The sequence below is a fragment of the Eleginops maclovinus genome, chromosome 4 (genome assembly GCF_036324505.1).
Source record: "Eleginops maclovinus isolate JMC-PN-2008 ecotype Puerto Natales chromosome 4, JC_Emac_rtc_rv5, whole genome shotgun sequence".
NCBI lineage: Eukaryota > Metazoa > Chordata > Actinopteri > Perciformes > Eleginopidae > Eleginops > Eleginops maclovinus.
The window spans coordinates 18,842,509-18,864,240 of record NC_086352.1 but is presented as its reverse complement, the minus strand read 5'-3'; the positions used below and the strand labels follow the sequence as shown (position 1 = coordinate 18,864,240).

Below are 21,732 nucleotides of genomic sequence, written 5' to 3'. Positions count from 1 at the left end.
TTAATGGTTGTCAAACTGATTATTGAGTAGTTGCCATTATTTATCCAACAAATGCTGACAACGTTCTAAAAAGCCATTATATATTTAGGCTGATTTATATTGTGTCTTGAGAGCTAGTACAATATAATCTATAGCTCTATAGTCCCATCACAGAGAGCTAGAATATCACACAACTTAATGATATTTCTGTGAATAGCAGAATGACAGGATCAGCATTATGATGTCAGGAAACTCACAACTTTGCATCGGTTATCGTCACAAGATGTTAACATAGATAAGTGTTTTTCACACAATTCAGAGTTGCTCCAATACACGTTGGTACATATTTAACATAATCAGGCATGACTGCAGTGATAATTCTGACCTGACACATTGGCGAATGTGGAGAATAAATAATGTTTATTCGATTTGAATATTATTGAGCTTCCTCTGTTGCATGATTTAAAAGAATATTTTTGAGTTCTTGGTGTTATTTTAAGGTTGTTCTTTTTTTTAAGAATATCCAGGAGGCAAACTTTTCTTGGCTGAAAAGCTGAGATATATGTCACCACGCTTATTGTATGTGATATAAAAGCCTGCACCATGTGGAAAGCTATGTCTTTCCTGTCGGCAGGACTTTGAGGAATCTGTGTGTAAACACTGTGAGCGGCTGCTGAAGGCTGTGGAGACAGGCCGAGATAACACTGCTGTTGGCGGGATCATCATCTATACTACAGATCCTCAGACACACAGAAATTCTTCACAAACTTCACACAGTATTCCTTGTCAAAGCATTAACCTGACATACAGGATGTGTTCAATATGCCCAGCTTTCAAACACTTCCACTTTATAACAGACAATGACATAACTAAAGCTGTTTCTTACATGGAAACACAAATAATATGTTGTGGAAATCATGATTAATGTGTAAAATATAGTAGATAAAACACATGTGCTATTAAATTCTTTGCTGCTCTTAGATCTATTCCTTTGCTCCACCCTTGCCCATTCGTAAAGTGCCAGGACATGCTCTACAGGATTTAAAGGTGTGACCTAAAGCTTATTTTACCTGTTCTTGTTGGGGATGATTCCCCTTTCCACTTCCTGATGGTTCTTGCCAATACGGATAGCGAGCCAGGAGCCTAGTTTGCCGTTGTAGAGAGTATCTACTACACGGAACACCTCGCCCTTGTTGAAGCTCAGCCCGTACGGTGACTCTTTTTCATATTCAAAATGTGTCCGAATGTAGAAGGAGTCACCCACGTCTGATTCCACTATCCTGCGATACACTGAAGAGAGAGCAGAAAATGATAACAGATAATTAAATCCACCTCATAAATGTTCTGATTCCGGTGTCTGATGATGCTTTCCATAACTATCAATGTACTTTATACTGTGGTCACTCACCATCCTTCTTCTTCTGGGCCAATATAGTAACTTCCTCTCCTTTAGGGAGATCCAGCAGAAACAGCACAGCCTCCTCACGGATTATGTTAGCAAAGTCCACATTGTTCACCTTCAGATGCATAATAGAAGACGTACAAGATATCAACTGGCAGTTCAATCCAAGGACTAATGGACCATCATACAAAAAAGACAATTTTAAAAATCCTACTCTCCTGTTATTGCCTACCAAGTTCTTTTTAACTGTAAAACGCTTAAAATGGTAGAAAGCTACTAAATGATAGCATTCTCCCCTCTTGTTGAACACATTTCTTTTTTTAATTAGTTGCCAAAAAATAAACTAGCAGTGAATACTTATTTGATTTCTCACAGAAAAGGAACATAGCAAAGGAAAGGCGTTTTTTTCCCGACAGAAGCAGGCTGATGTATTCCCTCTACAAGGGAGCAGCCTCCTCCTCACCTCCTGCTGCTGTCCCAAACACAATAACTGCTGTTTGTTGACTCTGCTTGAAGGTCAGCAGGGGAACCAGAAACACATGGACTGAATCACTGAACCTCAGAAAGACACCTTTATCCTTCCCAGAAACAGAAGGGCTTGACGTCTTTATCTCCACCAACACAGCGTGACCAAAGGGAAACCATCTAAAGATGGAAAACAATGTCCTGGAAGTCTCTAATGTGTGTTTGTACAGTGCAGAGAACGCACACACAGGCACAGAATCAAAGGAACACAAGATTCACTCATTGAGAGAAGGAGGAGATACAGGAACAAACTGCTTCGTCTGTAGGAATAAAGCAGTCCTTAAATGTTGTTGACGTGTAGCTACGTAAACAGCCTCAGCTGCGCAGTGCACTACACTACAGAGCCTCACAGCATTAAACAAAGTAGGTGAAACGCTGGGCTGTTGTACAAACATGTCAGAATGGATCCAACTCTGACATCAAGAAGTTTCCATCATCGCATCAACAATGTTACTCTAGTGTTCAGTGAAACAGAAAATCAACTGTTCCGAGGTCAGAGTGCAAGAACGACCTCTATTGTGTCTTCACATTGAAAACAAGGGGAGTTTTGACACAAGGCACAGCCTGGAATGACTCATGGACTGACGAATACATTCCCAAGATCTCTTTACACAGAAATACAACAATTGTGGCCATGGGATACCATAGCTTCACCACTGATCAGCTAAGTTAGTGTGGGCTGCTACTGCTCATCTAATCTGACAATAACACCAGATGTTCTTCCTACTCACACATGAGAAATGGAATAAAATAATGAAAAAGGTAAAAGTTTCTAAAGAAAACCCTGCCTGAGACATGGCGTTCTTCTTTAGCCACAGTTAAGCTTTATATCTGCGTGTGAATTTTAGACTTTACTTTGTTAACTTGTGCACAAAATGTAGAAGTTATTGAGGGAATTCTGATTAAAGAGGAAATTACAGATCCATGGTTGCTGTATAATATGTGTGTAGCAGCAGGTTTCTTTCCTATTACCCGACCACTGTCAATTTATTTGACTAAGGCTGATATATTTGATAAATGACAGTTTAGGCGGAAGAGTTTTTAGTTTATATTAGAGAGCTTTGACAGATGAAATTAAAGGATAGCTTTTACAGAATTTTTTATACATTTTTCACTTCAGCTGTAAAAATCAAGTTGAATTAAATTAATTCAGATTTTATTACTCAAAACAGAAAATCTGTTTACATGTTACTTGAGAAGACAAACAGCTGTTTTGTTTGAGTGATGTAGTTTAGCGTACCCTGAGAATCTGGTCTCCCTCCTCCAGCCCCTCCTTGGCCGCAGGACTGTCCTCCAAAACACCTGCCACAAAAATTCCCACGTCGTTCCCTCCTGCTAACCGCAGACCAACACTCTCTCCCTTCTTGAACTTCACCAGTTTCATACTCGGCCTGCAGTACAACACATAGAATTAGAAAGGTTAGCAAACCCTGAATTAAATAGACAGTGGTCAATTGAAAAAAGTTTACAAAATCAGAATATCTTGACCAAATTTCAATAGATCATCTCAAGTCAAAAACTATACTGAGAGCATCTGGGACGTTTACCTGAGGATGCTCTCATCATGAACAGCGCTGGGTACGGGGGCGGCGTCAGAGGGGCTGACAGGCAGGTCAACGTCAGGCTGACCAGGCTGTGCATAAACTGGCTTTGGTTCTGCAACAAATACAAATAGAGTAAGTATTTAGTCCTGCACGCTTAGCAGAACAGCATCAGTTTTAACACACTTTTAAAGTAAAATTGGTATCCAAGTACTGGGTGACGTTGAAACCAATTGCTGAACTGAAAGAATCAAGCTCAATCCGTAAACAAATTCCACAACAGAATTTGTGGCGTAACCCTGTGTTGCGCAAGGACAATAAATAAAAGTAGAGCCCAATGAGGTGTCAAAACATAGAAAGGTGGTGAAAGCTGAGAACAGCAACAACACTAATCCCTAAAAGTGAGAGCTGGGGGGCAGAGGTTTCTGTACCAGGCAACGGAGGTAACAGTTTGTCATCTCTGGAGCTGGCCTGGTCGCTGGCCTGAGACAAGACGCCATCATCAGAGCTTTTGACAGGTGTGGACATGGACCCTGGTTTGGAGACGCGATCCTCATCTCGACTCCGATGGCTGAAAAAGACAAAAATAACTATTTAAAATGCAGTACTATAGGACTGTCAATGCTGTAAACAAAAACTGTTTCCATTAATTCATTCCTCAAATGCCTGCAACTTCTTTGCAGATTTCAGTGGGTGTAAGAATGATCTTGTTTTTGTGTTCATATAGTTTGTTCCTGTGCTGACATCACCAGGAAAATACAGACACAAAGCTAAAAGGAAATAACACGACGTGAAAGAGCATGTAGACCAGAATTTGAATGTGAAGACAATGAGCTATTAAAAGAAGGATGTGTCGCTCTGTGAAAAAGGCTAGGTAAATTGCTCACCGGCTTTGTCTTTAATTGTTTGATCATAGCGGGATGTCAATGGCAAAGTACATTCACAACCAGAAACTGAGTATGAGCAGACAGGGTTTATAAAAGGTTTTAATATCTAAAAAGGAACATTTTTCTGGAAGATTGATGTAAATTCCCTTTTTATTAACCATTCCAAGAAAAGCACACAGGCCGAGACAGAAAGATTAAACCCAGTCTTCCAACATAAACTCTTGAGTAAGGATACTTTTTATGTCCAAGTTCCTGTTTAACCTGGATAAAATAAACAAGGGGAAAGTGTGTGTATGTGTGTGTGTGAGAGAGAGCAAGAGAGAGTCTTGCAGGCTAAGTCTATTGGAGAAGAAAGGGCTCTGCTGCTTAAAACAATGGTTGAATTCCATTCTGGTCACATGACTGCCTGCTGGCACAGTACTTGAGCTGCATTTAGGAGCTTTTGTGGAAGAATGTTAAGGTGCAGGCTGTGCCACCGCCTCAGACTAAGCAACTTCTCCCATTCTCCCACTCTTGCTCATACAGTGTGAAAATATACACTGTAGGAAAGTTCACAGTGCAGCCAAGTCACCCTTAATGAATCAGTAAAAGTCAGAAACAGTACATGTAGATGTTTTACACAGAATGACCCTCAGGTTTAAATATGTGAAATTAATCACTCTATTTTCTCACTTTTCTAGGTACCCGAGTTCTCTCACTACAAATCAGTTTCACACATTAAATTGATCCGTGCAATCAAATGTCAGCAGACTCGGCATCAGAGAGTTCTCTATGGAAGTTTTTGTGTGGAGAAAAGGGCAAAGGAGAGACGCAGCGCTGGGAAAAATGACAGAATTGTAATCGCAGAGATAGAGAGAAACACAGAGTGTGTGTTTGTGAAGGATGAATGAAAAAGAGTGTGTGAGAGGGGGAAGAAAAAGGGACAACAGAGCAAGGGACAGAAAGAGGGAGAGGAGTGAGGGAGTGTGTTGTGGCCTCAATCTGTTGTTCTTTGCTGCAGAAGGACGCTAAATAAGGGTTCACACTGACAAACGCCATTTGACAGAAGCCTTTGTTCAATCCCCTCCTTTACACATTCTTAAAGTGCGGGTAAAGGCAAGAGCAAGCAAGGGAAGCGAAGGACAGAACAAGTGAAGGAGCAGGAGACATGTGGCTGCATGGACATCAACCTATGCAAAGTACGGTCCTGCAACGCCACAATCTCCACACCCCATAACGGTCAACAGGCTCCGAAATATACAGCCCCGGAAAAAAATAAGAGACAACTTCAGCATTATAATTTCTGTTGTTTTATTATTTGTAGGTATGTCTTTGAGTTTAATTATTATCATTATTTTATTTTGTTGTATTCTATAAACTACTGACAAGTCTCTCTGTGGTGGAATTCAACAGACACTGGAATGGCTGCCATACATGTAGAGATAAAGATTTAAGCAAGATGTGGTCTTTAGAAGTGTTAAAAAACTAACATTACAACAACATTACACATCATTAGTAAGAGAAAAATAAAATATAAAGCGAAATTACTCACATATACTTGTCGGTTAGTTGAACCATGGTGCTAAATAAGTGAATTAAATTCCTTAAAGGCAAGAAAGAGCCTATGTGCAATGTACACTCATGCTCGCTAAGAGACACTGTGAGAGAAGGGCGTTTTTTGATAATATATTGTACTCAAAAAAAATACAACAGCGTCCTATGCCCCTAAGCCCTACAGCCAATCAGGTTAAGCGAACCATCTGGCTTGGGGCAAAGCACTGTGGGAAGTATGTCAAATCCCCCTCCTAAACTGGGAGATAATGAAAACATCCCCGACATCACAGGGCTGTGGGTTTCAGACTGTTATTCCCTCAGTAACTTTTTCAAACACATGAGAAGCAGGTGTAACTCCTCCTCTGACTGCTCACGTGCTCACCAGATAAACCAGTCATACAAAGTGTGCCGTAGTATACACAAATAAAATGACGTGATATTTGATTTGAGTGCTTCTGAACAAACAGGAGATGCGGTGCACAAATATAAAAGAGGTCAGGGAAAGAGCAGGAGAAGTATCACAGTGATAAACAGCAAACACACACTGGCCTGGGCAATGCATTCACTTACATTGGAAGGAATCTGTTCAACAGTGACCCTGCCCTCAACCTGCATTAAAACAAGCAAGGTTACACACTCTGACACAAGGAGATGTCTAAGGAAATGGCAGTACTGGAGGTTAATCTAGCTGTATGTTATTTAAGCAACTAGTAAGCTAGAGGAGTAAACTAGCAGCAGAGTAGTTAACAAACATCACAGCAGCTATGGGTGGGTCCCTGCAAAACAAGAAATATGTGAATAAGGCTACAGGTTTCAGCTAAATGTTACTTTTGTATACTCGTTCTAATGAAGCACTTCGGCCTTCACAAAGATCATTTGTTACTAGCAGCATGTTTGGCACCCATATCTCACTTGGTCAGACCTTGGTCTCATCAACACCCCAGACTTGAAGCCACTATTTGATAAGCAATGAGTTTGAACATTCAAAAATACTGGGTAGAAAAGTTTTGATCTAAAGCACATGTTTTGGGAGAAAGCCTGCTGTGTCCTCAACTCAAGCTCAACATGATAAAATGGAGGTCTGGTTGTAAGAGACTCAGACGGTTCAACTCAGGACTAGTGTTTAAAGGTCCCCGATTATGCTATATTTGAAGAATATATTGTAGGGCAATATCTATACAAAACTAGTCTGTGAAGTGTTTTGCTCAAAATACCAAACAGATCACCCATTGTAGCATGGCTCACCCCCCTCTTTTTCAGCCCTGTTCCTGAAGTGCTGATTCTGTGACTGTCGCTTTAAATTCGAGCTGAGCTGAAGCTGGCCATGCCCCTTTGGAGCGCATGCAGTTGTCTGTCTGAAGAGAGAAGTTTCTAACGGAGAAACTGACACACGTCGCGCATTGTTTCTGATAGAGCACATAGCTTGACATGTTATTTCTTCATTGTTTACCGCTATATAAACGCCATTATGTCTATTATATAAACAACAACTAAGTCCCTCCTTCAGACATCCCGCTGAATACACAGACACACAGAGGTGCAGCAGGCGTTCAGCTCGCCGACTGTATATTGCGGACGATAGGTTGGGACGTGTCACGTGGGCGGGACTTTGCCAGGAGCCAGCCCACATTTTACTTATTATATCATAAGGAAAGCAAATCTGGATCAGCTCGTTTGTACCCCCGTTTTTTAAAGATGTGGGTAAAGATGAAAAGAGAGAGGGTTGTATTTTCTGACACCTTGTGAGTCTCCTTACACACCAAGGACACATATTTATGTATAAAAGGCATCAAAAAGTGCATTTTGCATAATAGGGGACCTTTAAAGGCTGCAGGGATTTGGGCCCCTGGTCTAATAGAACCCACTGTTTCACAGAATCAAACATTTACTATTATCAGAAACCAACAACAACCTCCGTCTTTTCTCATTCCAGCCATGGGTCAGCTGAAAAAAGTTCCAAGCCTGTATCCCTCCCCTTTTCCCATGTTTGCCAAGGTTAGTTGCCTTCTTAGCATACAATGCTCAAGCTGAGAGAATCTACAGTGACTTGCATGACTTCCTCTAGCACTCCTATGACATCTACATCAGCTACAAAGACCTATGACACGACTAAACTACGAGAAGAATACACTTACTGGAAGCTCCAACTGGCAGTAAGAAAAGAGGAGACAAAGAGACGTTATGGACATTAAAATGCTCTGAATGAACAGCACATAATGTGTACAGTATATGCAGGATGTAGCTATGAGAGGGCCTTGCATCAATGTACTTTCATTATTAAATATAGACTCTTTTAAACAACAATGTAAAGGTCATTCGCATTAGTAATTACAACAAGACTTCATATAGTTTAATATTAATCAAACTTAGCATTGCACGATTCAAGACAACCACAAGAGTTTGAAGGTGATTCTCTGTAAAGAAAATACTCAGAAGTACCTCGTTTACTTTCAAAATAAGACCCAAGTCCACCAGCAGGCGGTGGGTCGTCCCTCCTCTCTCTATTGGAACTCAGGGATGGTTCCGGCAGGAGTGCGATGGTTTATGCATGCAATGTCTTTATCTATTGATTTATGCATTAGTGGTGAAAGGTACTTACTCAGCACCCACTAACCCGTAGGTGTTATAATTATGTATGAGTTGGGAGTCGTGGGGTTATGGATGTATGACTGTGGCATGTGTGACAGCTGTGTCCCATCACCTGATTTGCAGTCAGGCGTGTGTGTGTGTGTGTGTGTGTGTGTGTGTGTGTGTGTGTGTGTGTGTGTGTGTGTGTGTGTGTGTGTGTGCTACACCTACCTGCCATTGCTGATCTGCCGAGGTGAGTGACGGAGGAGGTCTGACGGCTCGGACCTGTCAGGTGAACGTGATCGACCTCGCCCGTGCGATCGATTGGAATGCTCTGATGTCAGCGAGTGTATTTCTGAAATGTCTGTGAAATTAAAATTAAATTTGTATTTGCATTTAAATCAATAACACAAATCCATATAGAGTTTTAATGACAGGAAAAACACATTCTTTCACTTCTTTTAAAGTGCAAACAGACATGGCTTCATTTGTAAAATGCTAGATGCATCCAGCACTGCTACAAGTCTCACCGTCCCTGTCGGAGTTATTGCCTGATGGGATGCTGTCATCAAGGTCGGGAATGTTGAGCAGCGTGGCTCTATCGTCTCTCTGCACCACCATCTTCAGCTTGCCCTTTGACCTCTCAATCAGCTTCTTGGCATCTATTAGTGAAAGGTTCTCTGTAACGGTTCCATTGATCTGCCGGAGGAAGAGGAGAGGGTTGGCATGAGAACTCAGTGGACAATTCATCTCCACTGCACAAGGGTTCTGTAGACCCCAAGGTGTGTGAACAAGGCAGAGGAATGACAAAAATGATGTCTGGGTAGATTACTATGAATTATCGAATCAGATATATTGTATATAGCCAAACTTCTTTATCTTTATTCTTGCATTTGTTTCTCTTGTTCTTTGTTAGAGCAATCACAATTTAACTTGAAAATATCTTTGCCTTTCTTCAGAACGATTGCTACAGTTAATTGAATTTTGAATGCCGTTGAGGAGGATTTTTTTGCTCCTCACAAATTCATTTGATAGAAATCCAAAGGAATGAAAGAATGTTTGGGAGAGCCTGCATACTAATGAACTGTAACCTTGCTCTGCGACCCACTTTCAGCAGCTGGCAGAATACTGCAGCAGACTAGTGAACGTTTTGAGGTAAAACCTGATACGTTCTTCTCTTTCACTCCACTCCTTTAATTAAGGACATTATTTGAGGTATTTTTTTACACAATCATCTTTTATTTTTCTTCTAATAATATTTGAATTAATTAATGTCTCCGTTATGGTGATTTTAAAACCATCTGCTAATTCATGCAGGCACTCCATGTTTTCTCACCTTAAGGACAACGTCTCCCTCCTGGATGTTTCCGTCTCTGGCAGCCAGGCTCTCAGGAGAGATGTCCTTCACAAAGATGTGGCTAGCCAACCGCAGTCCGTATTCTACTTGTAAATGTTGATAAAAAAGTCATATTAACGGGGCGCATAAATGTACTGATCACATATTTCTCTGCTAATAAAATTACAATTTACATTACCAAGCAAGAACAAAGACAGACATTTCCTGTGAGAACCCCTTGGAGCTGAGAAACCCTGTTGTATCCTCAGCAGGCACAGGGAGCTCTTCATGTGTTGGACTTTGTGTTGCTCACCTTCATTCTTACGGGACTTGACAAGTGTGACCTTGGCAGGCCTGGTTGGGGCAGAGGAGGTTTGTGATCGGCGGTCAGAGCGCGGTGAGACGCTCCTCTCCCGCGAGGCACTGTGATCCCGCCTGCCGCTGCTGCTACGCTCACGATCCTGACGCCTGCCAGTGCCCGTGCCTCCGCTCGCTCCTCCATAGGCACTTTGGCTGCCATGTCCACTGTGGTGCTCATAGCCATCTTCCTCATCGCTGTCTTCTTCTTCATGCTCTGACATCGTCTCCCTGTCCCCTGGCCGGGAAACAGGGATCTGCACTTTCCTCTTCCGCCGAATGGTCTTGGAATAGACAGGATTATTTTAAGTGTTAAAGAGGTAGTTTTTACCGTCTCCATCACATCCAAAGTCGATGCGAGGAGAGGATAATGTCAGTTGCGTATAACATTCAAATCACGTTCTATAATCACCAGGTCGCTGTGATTTACACAGTGACACAAAATCAAGCTTGGTAAATATTTCTACTATGAAACTTACTATCTTTGCATTTTTCCCACTCTTTCGGAGCTGCTGTACTGCGTAGGCATGCTCCACGTTGTCCATGGAGACGGCATTGACCATCACCACTCGATCATTCTCTCTGAAACAGTAAAAACAAATTAGTTAACAAACAATGTCTGAAAAGCTGCAGAGATCGATGTTATTTACAATTTACAAAAATAAAACTGAAATATTTAATAGAAGCTTGCCTTATGTAATCCTAAATTCAAACTGGCATTGCAGCTACAACCCCAAAAATATTGATAACAATTGTGGAACTTACTGCAGCAGTCCCTCAGCAGGACCTCCTTTCAGCACATCAGAAATCACAATGGAGGTCTCTCCACTCTGGAAATGAGGGTTGTCTCGCCCACCTGAGATGGCAATACCAAACCCAAACCCTGGGGCCTACACACACAGAAAAACATACACACTCACTGATACAGCATTATTGGCAGATACTTTGGCCCTATTCCAGTCTTTGCTGTAAACAAACAACAGGCTAATGGGCTCTCTGTAGGGTCATTATCAGTGAAACCTCTGTAAAATAATGGAATGGAGTTTAAAGCCCTGGCAGCTTTACTGAAGAAAACAACAGAGCTATGTCTATGCAAGATTTTTTTTTAAGTTCTCCAAGACGCTTCCAGGGAGGTTTTGAGGGCTGCAGTGTTTTTGTCCTAGGCAAACACCAGCACCAAGGGAGCGAGCCATGTGATGTAAATGGTTGATCTTACAACCACAACAGCACAGGAGAACTGCAGGCCACACAGGGCTGCTCCTTCAGCCCCAATAAAGCCGCTAACAATTAGATTACAGCAAGCAGGCCCGTCTAGACAAGTGCTCTATCCAATCCAAACAGCTGGCTGCAGTTTACCGTCTCCAATCACATTCAGAATATACAGGATAGAAAATAAAGAGTATATTTATAATATCACTTACCCCTGGTTGGAAATGTATTTGAATAGTGTGTTAGTTAATCTGATGATGCCGATTGAGGGGATAATCAGACGACCAGGGCAATCTATCATGACAACAAGTGACTTTAACAGGACAAAAGCACACGGCCAGAAGCCATTATCCTCCTCTTTTCCTGGAGTTGTGTTAAGGAGAAGACTATGTTGCCAACAGGAAGGAAGTGAGATGAAGTAGTAGGGATGTGGGTGCTGATTTCTGTCTTCCTAAGCCTTGTTTCCTGCCATCTGGGTTCCTTGACTATTGTTTCAGTACCACACATCCTGCTGCTACAGCTGGCCGTCTCAGCACAGAGAGGAGAGAAATGTATGGGTAGAGAGACACCGGGGGGAAAGTAAAGAAATCTAAAAGACATACTGTAGGATTGGGATGCCCGGACAGACAAAGACTGAAGACGACAAAGGAGGAAAGATAGTTGTAAACACTTACCCTGTGAAGGGTCACTGTGTGCTGTTCCCATATGACCGTTTCCTCCATCGCTGCACTCTGCAAAACAACAGACAAGAGGGAAGGGTCAATATCTTCAGGCTGACTTATAAGCACACATTTACAGTATATTCAGATTCAGTGTATTACAATAATGCTGCAAAAAAATACTGTCTTTGAGAAGCTTGTAATGTGTTCTCAGAGACATCGAGCATGAAAGGTTGAGAACACTCCGGGGTAATTGCCAGGCAGAAGTAAGTGCAGTGTTGTTTTGGACTGTATTATATTTGAATGGGCTAATGGCATGTTATTACATCCATGAGAGGCACATATCAGAAATACCGGCTTATTTAATGCAATATTGCACCACACTTACAGTACTAAAAATGTTAGCGTTAACACAACACATATTTGAAATACATTATGGGGCTTTTCATAAAATAACTCTATGTAAGGTAGAGCAGCTGGCCTGCTTTTGCTAGGGACTTGTTCAGATGTTTTAACAAAAAAGGTTTGTACATGATCCAACCAATTCAAATTGAAGCCAATAATGATCTGCTTTATAGGACTTTTTAATAGTGATGATATTGTGAATGTTTCTATTCCCATATAGAACAACCTCCTGAACAAGGGCATTGTAGGAGCCAAAATGCTATTTAGCCAGACTTCATTATTTGTGTTATTGTTATTTGTTTGTATCACTTTTATTTGTATTTGTTGAGCACTTCCGGTTATTGTCACATGGGTGTGGTTGAATAGGTCACCCGGCTCATTGCTGGGGTTTAATGACAGAGGCCGACATTTTTTCTGTGGACCGTTTTTGTCCTGGTAAAGGTATTTTTGAGTTTATATATTTGATCAAAACAAACAAACATTTTATCAAAACGCCTCACAGCAGAAAGCTTGGCTTAGCCTCTTGGCCAGCCCAATTTAAATGGGGATTTGGCCGCAATAGGCATATTTAACCATTGTGAAATGCACACTTGTATATTCAATAAAATGTCATTGACTCCAAAAATTCTGCAAACAACATATTTTTTAAATGTCTCCGCATCCTGTTCAGGTTCAGAAGGCAGAGTTGTTTGGCGACCAGCGAGCTAGACTATATGTTTTGTTGCACCACTAAGTCCCGGAGTCCTAAAGGTCTGCATGTTCAAAGATTATGACAGCAGCATGAGTAAACAGCCGGCAGAGACTGACTGAGGTTCAAAAGACTGACTGAACCTTTGTATATTACTTCTGGATGGGTCATCCGAGAGATCTGAAGCAAAGCAGGTATTTAGCTGCCCCTCTGACCTGCCACACTGGATTAATCCAATGCTAGAGAGGCATCTTTGGTTCCACTCTGTCGTTCGAGTACATCATACAGGTTTTTATTTACAGCTGCGGAAAAAATTAAGAGACCACTCCAGCATTCTCATTTTCTCTTGTTTTATTATTTATAGACATGTCTTTGAGTTAAATTATTATTTATTTTTTACTGTATTCTATAAACTACTGACAATTTTTCTCTGTGTTGGAATTCAACAAACACTGGAATGGCTGCCATATATGTAGAGATAAAGATTTAAGAAAATGTGGAGTGGTGTCTTCATTTTTCTCCGGAGCTGTATACATGCTTCCTCTTGTAGTATGAATTTTTGTATCTTAATTTACTCCACACTCACACACTGTTTCACACACTATACTTCTATGAGATCAAACAAACACTCCTCAATTTGTGTCACAATGTTTTTGTTTAGTTTTTTACTCCAAGAGTGCCTAAACCCTAGCTTTAAATTAAAGCTTTCCTCTGCTTTCCTCCAGCTGGGGAAGCTACACTGCTTTCTGTGTGTCTGACTGTGTGTGTGTGTGTGTCTGACTTTGTGTGTGTGTGTGTGTGTCTGACTGTGTGTGTGTGTGTGTGTGTGTGTGTGTGTGTGTCTGACTGTCTGTGTGTGTCTGACTGTCTGTGTGTGTGTGTATCTGCTGGCCTGCAGGCAGTGATGAGGTACAGCTGTCTGTGGCAGAGTGCTGAGCACAGTCCAATGTGGCAGAGGAAGGCAAAGACATAAACTCCCGCACACGTGGCAGGGTGCAAATTTAAAACAACCTTTATTATCAGCTTTATAAAATAACACACCGAGCCCTCTGTCCACCCTCAACCCTATCATTGTGATAATTCCACTCCCTCACCCCTTAATCATCAGCTAATCCCCAAACCATCTAACCTATCATCTTCAAGATCACCATGATCATTACTGTCATCCCCTTCCCTAAACACAGCAGCTTCACACTCCGAAGGAAGTCGACTGCTGAGCCCACAGAGCAGGAGCCAGTTGATCAGAGTGTGTCTGGTGCTTTTAGACGAGGCCAGGCACAATGCTGTAGATTTTTTGCTAAATACTTGCATTTGTGTAACTTCAGATTTTTTTTTTAAACTATTCATTGATTAATCAAATAAAAAAGGCAATTCTGACAATGAAAACGTGATTATTTTGAATACGCATTTAAGTTAAGAGTTATTTGTTATTATATATATATTTTTTTACTATTGAGTTAACTCCAGCAGGGAGTGTGGTGACTTGCATGGATGCCCAGCCACTAAAGTTAAAACAGGCTCACATTTTTGATCTTGACTAATCTTAACTCTCCAGACAGCATTAGTTCTTCCAGCTGGGAATCCTAGATCATATTTAATGTTCCCACCAGTACCTAAACAAAACAGTGCCCAACACAGGCCCTTTCCCTGTTTTACCTCAGCTTGGTTTTTCAGTCTGGCCCGGTAGGCTGTTGCCCATGCTGTACTTAGTTATTTTGCTGTATTCTAAAGAGGTCTCTACCTGAATGTGTCTCCAAGTTAAAAGAAATGTTGAATGAGGTTTTCACTTTGGTGTATGAACTCTAGTCTTTCCCATTCCCCCCGTGCAGTTCGGTTGGCCTGCACCCCTTCAATACACAGTTAACCCTTTGACCCTAATTTCCATGGCAGCTCTGTGTGGATGTTATTTATGTTCATAATTGGCGTTAAAGGGTTTGGGTGTTCCCCCTCTCTCTCCCTCCACCCCCTCCCTTGTCTGCCCCTAAGACTCCCACAGTAATGCCACCATTGTGTTAAAGGACCTGACCCATTTAACCACGGCTCCCCCCGACATTCCCAAACACATCCATTCCTCCGGTGTTTTGTGATGTATCCACCCGTCCGTTCATCCATCCATCCATCCATCTATCCAACGGTTCAGGCAAACAGAGGAGGGGAGGGGGGGGACCATGAGAAACAACAGAGTGCGAGGGTCATGTGACCATGCATGCGGTCAGGCAGGCAGGTGGCCTTGTCCTTGAACCACGGCTGCACTGATAGGGAGGGAAAGGGAGGAGGGGGAGGAGGCTGTGGGCTGCTTATACAACATGTACAGTACCGATGAGCTGGGTACAGAAAACTGAAAGGATGACATGTGGAATGTCATTTTCCTTTTTATTCGCAGCTCCCTTTTCTCATTCCATCTGTTACATATACACAAATACATGTACACCCCTTCACACACTGACCATTACACACTGACCATAAATATTTCAAAGGATGGCTTCCAGTATGTGAGTGTGAGCCATCAAGGCGTGGACATGCCTGTAACCGTAAGAGGAATTATGAGTCATTAAATATACAAGAGACCACAATTAAATTCCTATTTAGCTATTTAAGCTGGGAGATTTTTCAAAGAGAGTAAACCCAAATGATTTGAAACTTCAATCTTTGCCATAATAATAAACCTCCAAAGCTGGAACGCTTCAGAGTTTGTTTTATGTAACAATAATGTATCAACCCAAATAGCCCCTTAAATAAGAAACAGTAATCCTACAGTGTACATCATCAACATTAATCATTATTCCCAGAATGATAGTGCTGTTTGTTGTGTGTAGAGGTGTGTGTACAGTATGTGCGTAGAGATAATAATGGCCACAGTTTCTGAAAAGTGGAATGTAAACTGGTGACAGCAATGATGGTTAAGGAGATGGAACATATCGGGCACATTTATTCCACTGGGACTGCAGCTCCGCGTCTCGGACGAGATTATTACAGTAATTAATCACTGCAATGTGAAGTGATGATTAACAGGCTGGCTGATGGAGTCGAGGTAAAAGCAGGGTGGAGTGCTTGCTTAGTTTAAGTGAGATGTGAGAAGAAAAACAAACAATATAAGTTATACAAATGAACTCCAATAGCCATTTCAGAGGTGGTGTGGCTGAGGGAGGCCTCTGTGGTCTCATCTTCATTAAACAGAAATGTTCTGTGTGCAAAAGCTGTGGCTCAGTGTCAAATCCTATTAGTTTTCCTGTTACGGGAACATTTTATATCATGCAGGATCACAGGACATGGCAGGCCAAAACAAACATCAACAGAAGTGTTTCTCACTTTTCAGAAATAAAGAAATAATAAAAAGGACCGACTAGAACAAAGGATGCTGTTTATCGCTGAAGTCACAGATCTGTTTGAAACAATGGTGCGCTTGATGTTGCACAAAGTGACGGCAGCATAGTGTATTTATACATCCATATTAGTCAGGGTTGAGTTCTGGCCAGAAAGGCCCAGGGCAGGGAAACAAAGAGCAGCCCCCAAACACACATGTGTACTTGTCCACGCACTCACACACTCACACACAAGCCGTGGTCCAACACTACAGGGCCTCTTTGTTCAGGCTACAGCCAGGCATGGCTCTGCCTGGCCCACCAGAACAGAGTCCAGCTCAGAAGATAAGCACTCACTCAGACTCTTCAAAGGCAGATCTGCTATCCAGTTCTTTGGACAAAAAGACGAACAGACTGGACAAATTAATGATGCAATGGCACAATAATAACCTGCTGCAGAAAGCTATGATAAGTAGGATTAGGCCTAGCATGCAAGTCTTCACACACAGTCTCTGTAGGCATCAAACATATTCACATTACAGACTCTGCACAAACTGAGCAGCTACACACCTCAAACATCTAAAGAGTTTGTGCACTGTCTCCATTCTGTAAACAATTTAAATGAGCTGAGAAGCATCCCTAAACATTCAGCCACTAACACTGGACCTGGGTCAGTTTGATTTAGTGGAATAAACTTGATCAACTTGTGAAGTAAACCGACAAAAACAGCAGAAGACTATCAGGTCATCTTAAAGGTAAGGTCATGAGCTGAGAGGAGGTTTGGAGGAAGTATAATACAAGCTCTTTATCAAATGAAACGGTTGTCCAGCAGGCCATTACTCACCACCTCCCTTCATCTGAACCTCAGGAATGCTTCACGCAGTGGGCAGATAAAATACAACATCTAAGATGTCGTTTTTTGACAAAAACACAGGATGGAAATGTTGGAGAAGTGAAGAAAGACAGATGAAAGAACTTGTAAGGACTGCCATGTGTGTCATTGAGAGAGGACAGCTCCTTATTGTCCTTAGATCTCGGTCAGGTACTGATAGAAACTCTTGAGAAATGGGGCTAGCAGCAGAGAGTGTCTAGAGGACGACAAGTATGAGGTATGGTCCTGACAAAGCTTTAGGTCATTGTGCCTGCTCTTCCCTGATAGCCTGAGGCAGGATGTAAGCAGGAGCAGTCACATCACCCACAGGAAAACCCTCACTTCCTGTTTGCAGGAAATAGCTTCAGCTTCCAGATAAATCCCTCTGCACACTATTGTAAATGCTTACTAGTGTACTCACCTCATCTTACAACTTCCAAAAGAATGTGTGTTTATTCAAAAGCACCAAGATCCTAGCCACAAATGTGAACAACTTGAATTACATATACTTTTCTGTAGAAAGGTAGGATTTCAGCGCTCAACCAAACAAATAAATACACTCAGCCTGTCATTAGGGTGTACTGCAGAGGGGCTGCAGCATTCTGGGTAAATGCATGCACTACAGTTGAGAGATGAAGAGAAAAATTGGGACTAACATTAAAGGATCATCATTTAGACAAGCAGCACTCCCCGTCACTGGGGCAATTGTATCCACGGTAACTACTCCCTTCAATGCCGGACCCAAAGGAAAGAGTGAGGCAGCAGTTCACTCAGACAACACATAATTGGAGACACACGCACATGCTCTTTCTGGAGGGCATGCACTCAACAGCAAACATATGCAAATGCATAAAGCCTCTGATGTAAGCTTTTTACATTCTGTCTCAGATTAGCATGTACTCTGCCGTCCTCTGAAGTGCACATGAAATCACAAACCCAACTAAAAAGTCTGTTGTCACCCTCAGCTCTAACACGCATTCACCAGCAGCTGAAAGTATCTGTTTTAGCGGCAGGTAGAGGCGCTGATTGGAGGAGAGGCGGCTGCATGTGTGCGGACACATGGGTGTGCAGATGAGGGCCAGTAGCCAACGGGCAGATGATGATGATGATGCAGAGCTTCATTCAGCACTGATGTTCTGTTGTGCTGACATGCTCAAATGTGCTTCAGTTAATTAGTCTCAAATAGCAGACCCCTCCACTAGGACTCTCCTCAACATAACAGAGGACACACACACACGGTCACACTCACACACCTCTGAAATCTATCTGACACAGAGACACTGCTGGAATAGTGAGGGTAGGAATAAAATACAAAACCCATAATCCAGGCTTTTAGATTAAAACGTTAATCTGAGCCATGCTTGCCTCTGAAGTCGACTGCTGCTGTCTCATGAAGGCAGACAGAGGGGAAGAGCGAAATAGAGAGAAGGAGGGATGAGCGTATGGATGGATGGATGAATGGATGGATGGATGGATGGATGGATGCAGAGTTGAAATCAGTGTTGTCAGAGTGTTGTTTCTACAGCGTGGGTCTTTTACATGCATCTGTTTTACTGCCTTCCAAATTATCGAAAGATGAATCCCTAAATGGTTTTATCAAAACCTTTAATAACATTGGATTGTAATTAAAATCTGCCACTGGCGACTTCTATTTTCTTGTATAAATCACCACCTTTGTGCGGTTTCAAACTGGTGCAAGAATTCCAAACCCAGTCCCACACACCACTTATCTCTGAGGTATAAATATAACTGAAGACTCTTGAGAGCAGCTGATACACAATCAGGTCAACACGATGCAAATACTTCGTCCCATTGGAACATTGTGGATGCCATTGACACTTTTGTAAGGAGGTTTTTGCCTGTGTTTCAAAAAAAGACTCCATCAAACAATTCATTTACATGTTGAGGAATTAAAGAGATGCAGGCCTACAGATTTTAAAAATGAAAATCTGGCTCGTGTTTGGTTGTTCATAGCATAATGAGATATATTTTCTGTGTGTAATGCTCATATTTTAGGGGCTTTTCCTCCCAGAAGTGTGGGACATATAGTTCTGCTCTGTTGAGTTACATTTTTAAACAGGGTTGACCCAGGAGTCAGCATATTTAATTTAAGGGAACTGCATATTAGGGAGCACACACTGAATATTCACAGAAATCATGAGCATAGAGGTAACGTATTTCCACTTCTATAAAATAAGCTTCGTTGGAGCCTCGAGGTGAGGTGCAGGCTCTGATGATTTTCACTGGCCACATGTGCAGCGGGCTGTTCTCTGCTGTGCACTGAAGCAAACAAGCAGCTAGCACGGCTAGGCTAGCATCTCATGTAAAGCTCACCCAGCAGCAAAGTCAGCCGAGCTCAGCCACACTAATTGTTCTCTGCCTGGAGAGACGGCCAGGGTTGAGGTCAAAGGATGGGAACTTCTGGTGGGATTCTGACTTTCAACTTTTCCACAATCCTTTCCGTTAGTTAACTTTCCAAAGGCCACTGTCATCAGCATTTTTTATCTTATCGCACTTTTACCTCTTCTCTAATAGTAGGCAGATTTTAAGCAGTGCATGCAAGAGGTGGAGGGTGTACTAGGGAATGTTCAAAGTTAGTTTAGCACACTTTTGTTTTAATATTTTTTATCTGGGGGACTATATTTATATACAAAACATACTCACACACACTACACTTTGTTTTTGTGTCTGTGGAAACAGAAACTGTGAGCCAAGGCATTGAGAAAGATAACCAGAACCAGCACTGGAACCCTAGGATTCAGCCAATCACCACACATACAACTATCAGTATTCCCACCCAACCCCTCCCATGACACACACTCTCTGCAGGAATGTGCAGATAAGGAGACAGGCCCAGCGCTCTCACACAGCTCTTTCCCTTACAGTACCTCTCCCAAGCCTCCCTCAATCTCCCGCTGTGGTTTATTATGACTCCTCTTCCCTTCTTCTGTCTCTCTGAAAAGGAAAGCAAGGCCAGGAAACACTAAATAAATGTCTCATTAACAAGTTTCAGTGAGTGTACAGGAAAAGGTGAAAAGATTGATGGTCTGGCAGTGACTTAACAGTGATTACTAATGAAGTTCCACAGAATGTATCTCAGTAAATGTGTCCATAAATGGGAGTGCAGTGTTGCTTAAAGCGTGATGAAAAAAAAAAGAATTGTCACAAGAATTTTTTTGTATGTTTGAGGTGGGGGCAGAACAAAACTTATTAAAATACAAACATTCCTTACTGAATGTAACCTTATTGAACACTATCAAATTAAACTGATTAGCTACAACATCTATTGGCATCGAACCAGAAGTATAGTGCAAAGTCCTGTACAGAAACTAGCAATCAGTTTAAAGTCGTATGGTTCCAGTATAGTTACATTTAATGATCCAATTCATACTTTTTAATTCCAATTCATAATTTGATTCATATTGACTTTTCAAGCCTAATTGCCTTAATTCAAAGAGCCAACACAGCAAAGTTTAAGAAACAGATAAAGGTTAAACAGTGTCAAAACACTAAGAGCTGTTCCAAAGAGAACTAGCACGCTTTACAGAATCTCAAGATTGTTTGATTCACCAAAAAATATCCATACCCCATTAGAATTGCTGTCTATTTTCAAAAGTGTTCAATGCCTTTATTTAACAATGAAATTGACCAAATTAAAGAAGACGGTACGTGTGCAGCCCTGTACACCTAGACCCTGGAACACCCGTGGTCGGCTTCAGTTCATTGATGATGTGTATATCAGCATTAATTGACATTCTACGTTGCAGTTCAGTTGGTAAGAGACATGAAACTAGATGTGTAAATGCAGCATACTACACTACAGCAATTGAGCAAAACAAGTTGTTATAGAGCAGAAGATAAGCCGCACAGGGTTCAAAGGGTTATAGGAGTGCCCGTGTTGTCCGTATTGTGAAACCAAAACATTGGTATTCTTGGGGTTTGTAAATGATGCTTCCCACACACACTTTAAACAAAGGGGTGATTCAGTCGGGGGTCTCTGCCCGTCTCTCCATGGTCCAAACAGGATGGCCAGAGTAAGATACTAGCAGCAACCACCCGTAATAAAAGCTCCTCTCTGCCACAGTTGAACTGCAAACACTACACATGATCGTGGTCATAGGAGCATCATTTGAATATTCAAACATTAACTTGGAGCAGGCAGTTGGAATATTTGACACAGAAATAAAAACATTACGACTTTCGCATCTCAAGTTGCAAAACATCTCTGAAACTATGCAACTCTGAAACTGCGACTCCATTACATGGTGCCATAAAACAAGGGGCCGAGCCCACTCAACGGCATTCCCAAGCCTTCTGAGGACTGGGCTACAATAGGCATGTTGTGGGGCAGAATCTATAGTGAATTAATGAGTTACTGTTGGAGCGGCCATGTTCCCAGCACTTAACTAGCAACATAATTACCGTTCCCTCTAGAGATGAGAGATTGTGAGGGGGGGGGGGGTGCATGCA

The 21,732-nt window shown here is 41.9% G+C and overlaps 1 protein-coding gene across 1 annotated transcript in view; it reads right to left on the bottom strand.

Moving 5' to 3' along the window:
- Positions 1–21,732, bottom strand: part of tjp1a (tight junction protein 1a) — an 85,736-nt gene that overhangs the window by 16,953 nt on the left and 47,051 nt on the right. The window contains 12 exon segments of the mRNA XM_063881059.1: positions 1,050–1,269; positions 1,388–1,496; positions 3,147–3,297; positions 3,454–3,562; positions 3,879–4,018; positions 8,667–8,799; positions 8,966–9,134; positions 9,772–9,875; positions 10,085–10,412; positions 10,608–10,710; positions 10,894–11,018; positions 12,012–12,068. Of these exon segments, the coding sequence (XP_063737129.1) occupies positions 1,050–1,269; positions 1,388–1,496; positions 3,147–3,297; positions 3,454–3,562; positions 3,879–4,018; positions 8,667–8,799; positions 8,966–9,134; positions 9,772–9,875; positions 10,085–10,412; positions 10,608–10,710; positions 10,894–11,018; positions 12,012–12,068 (1,748 nt within the window).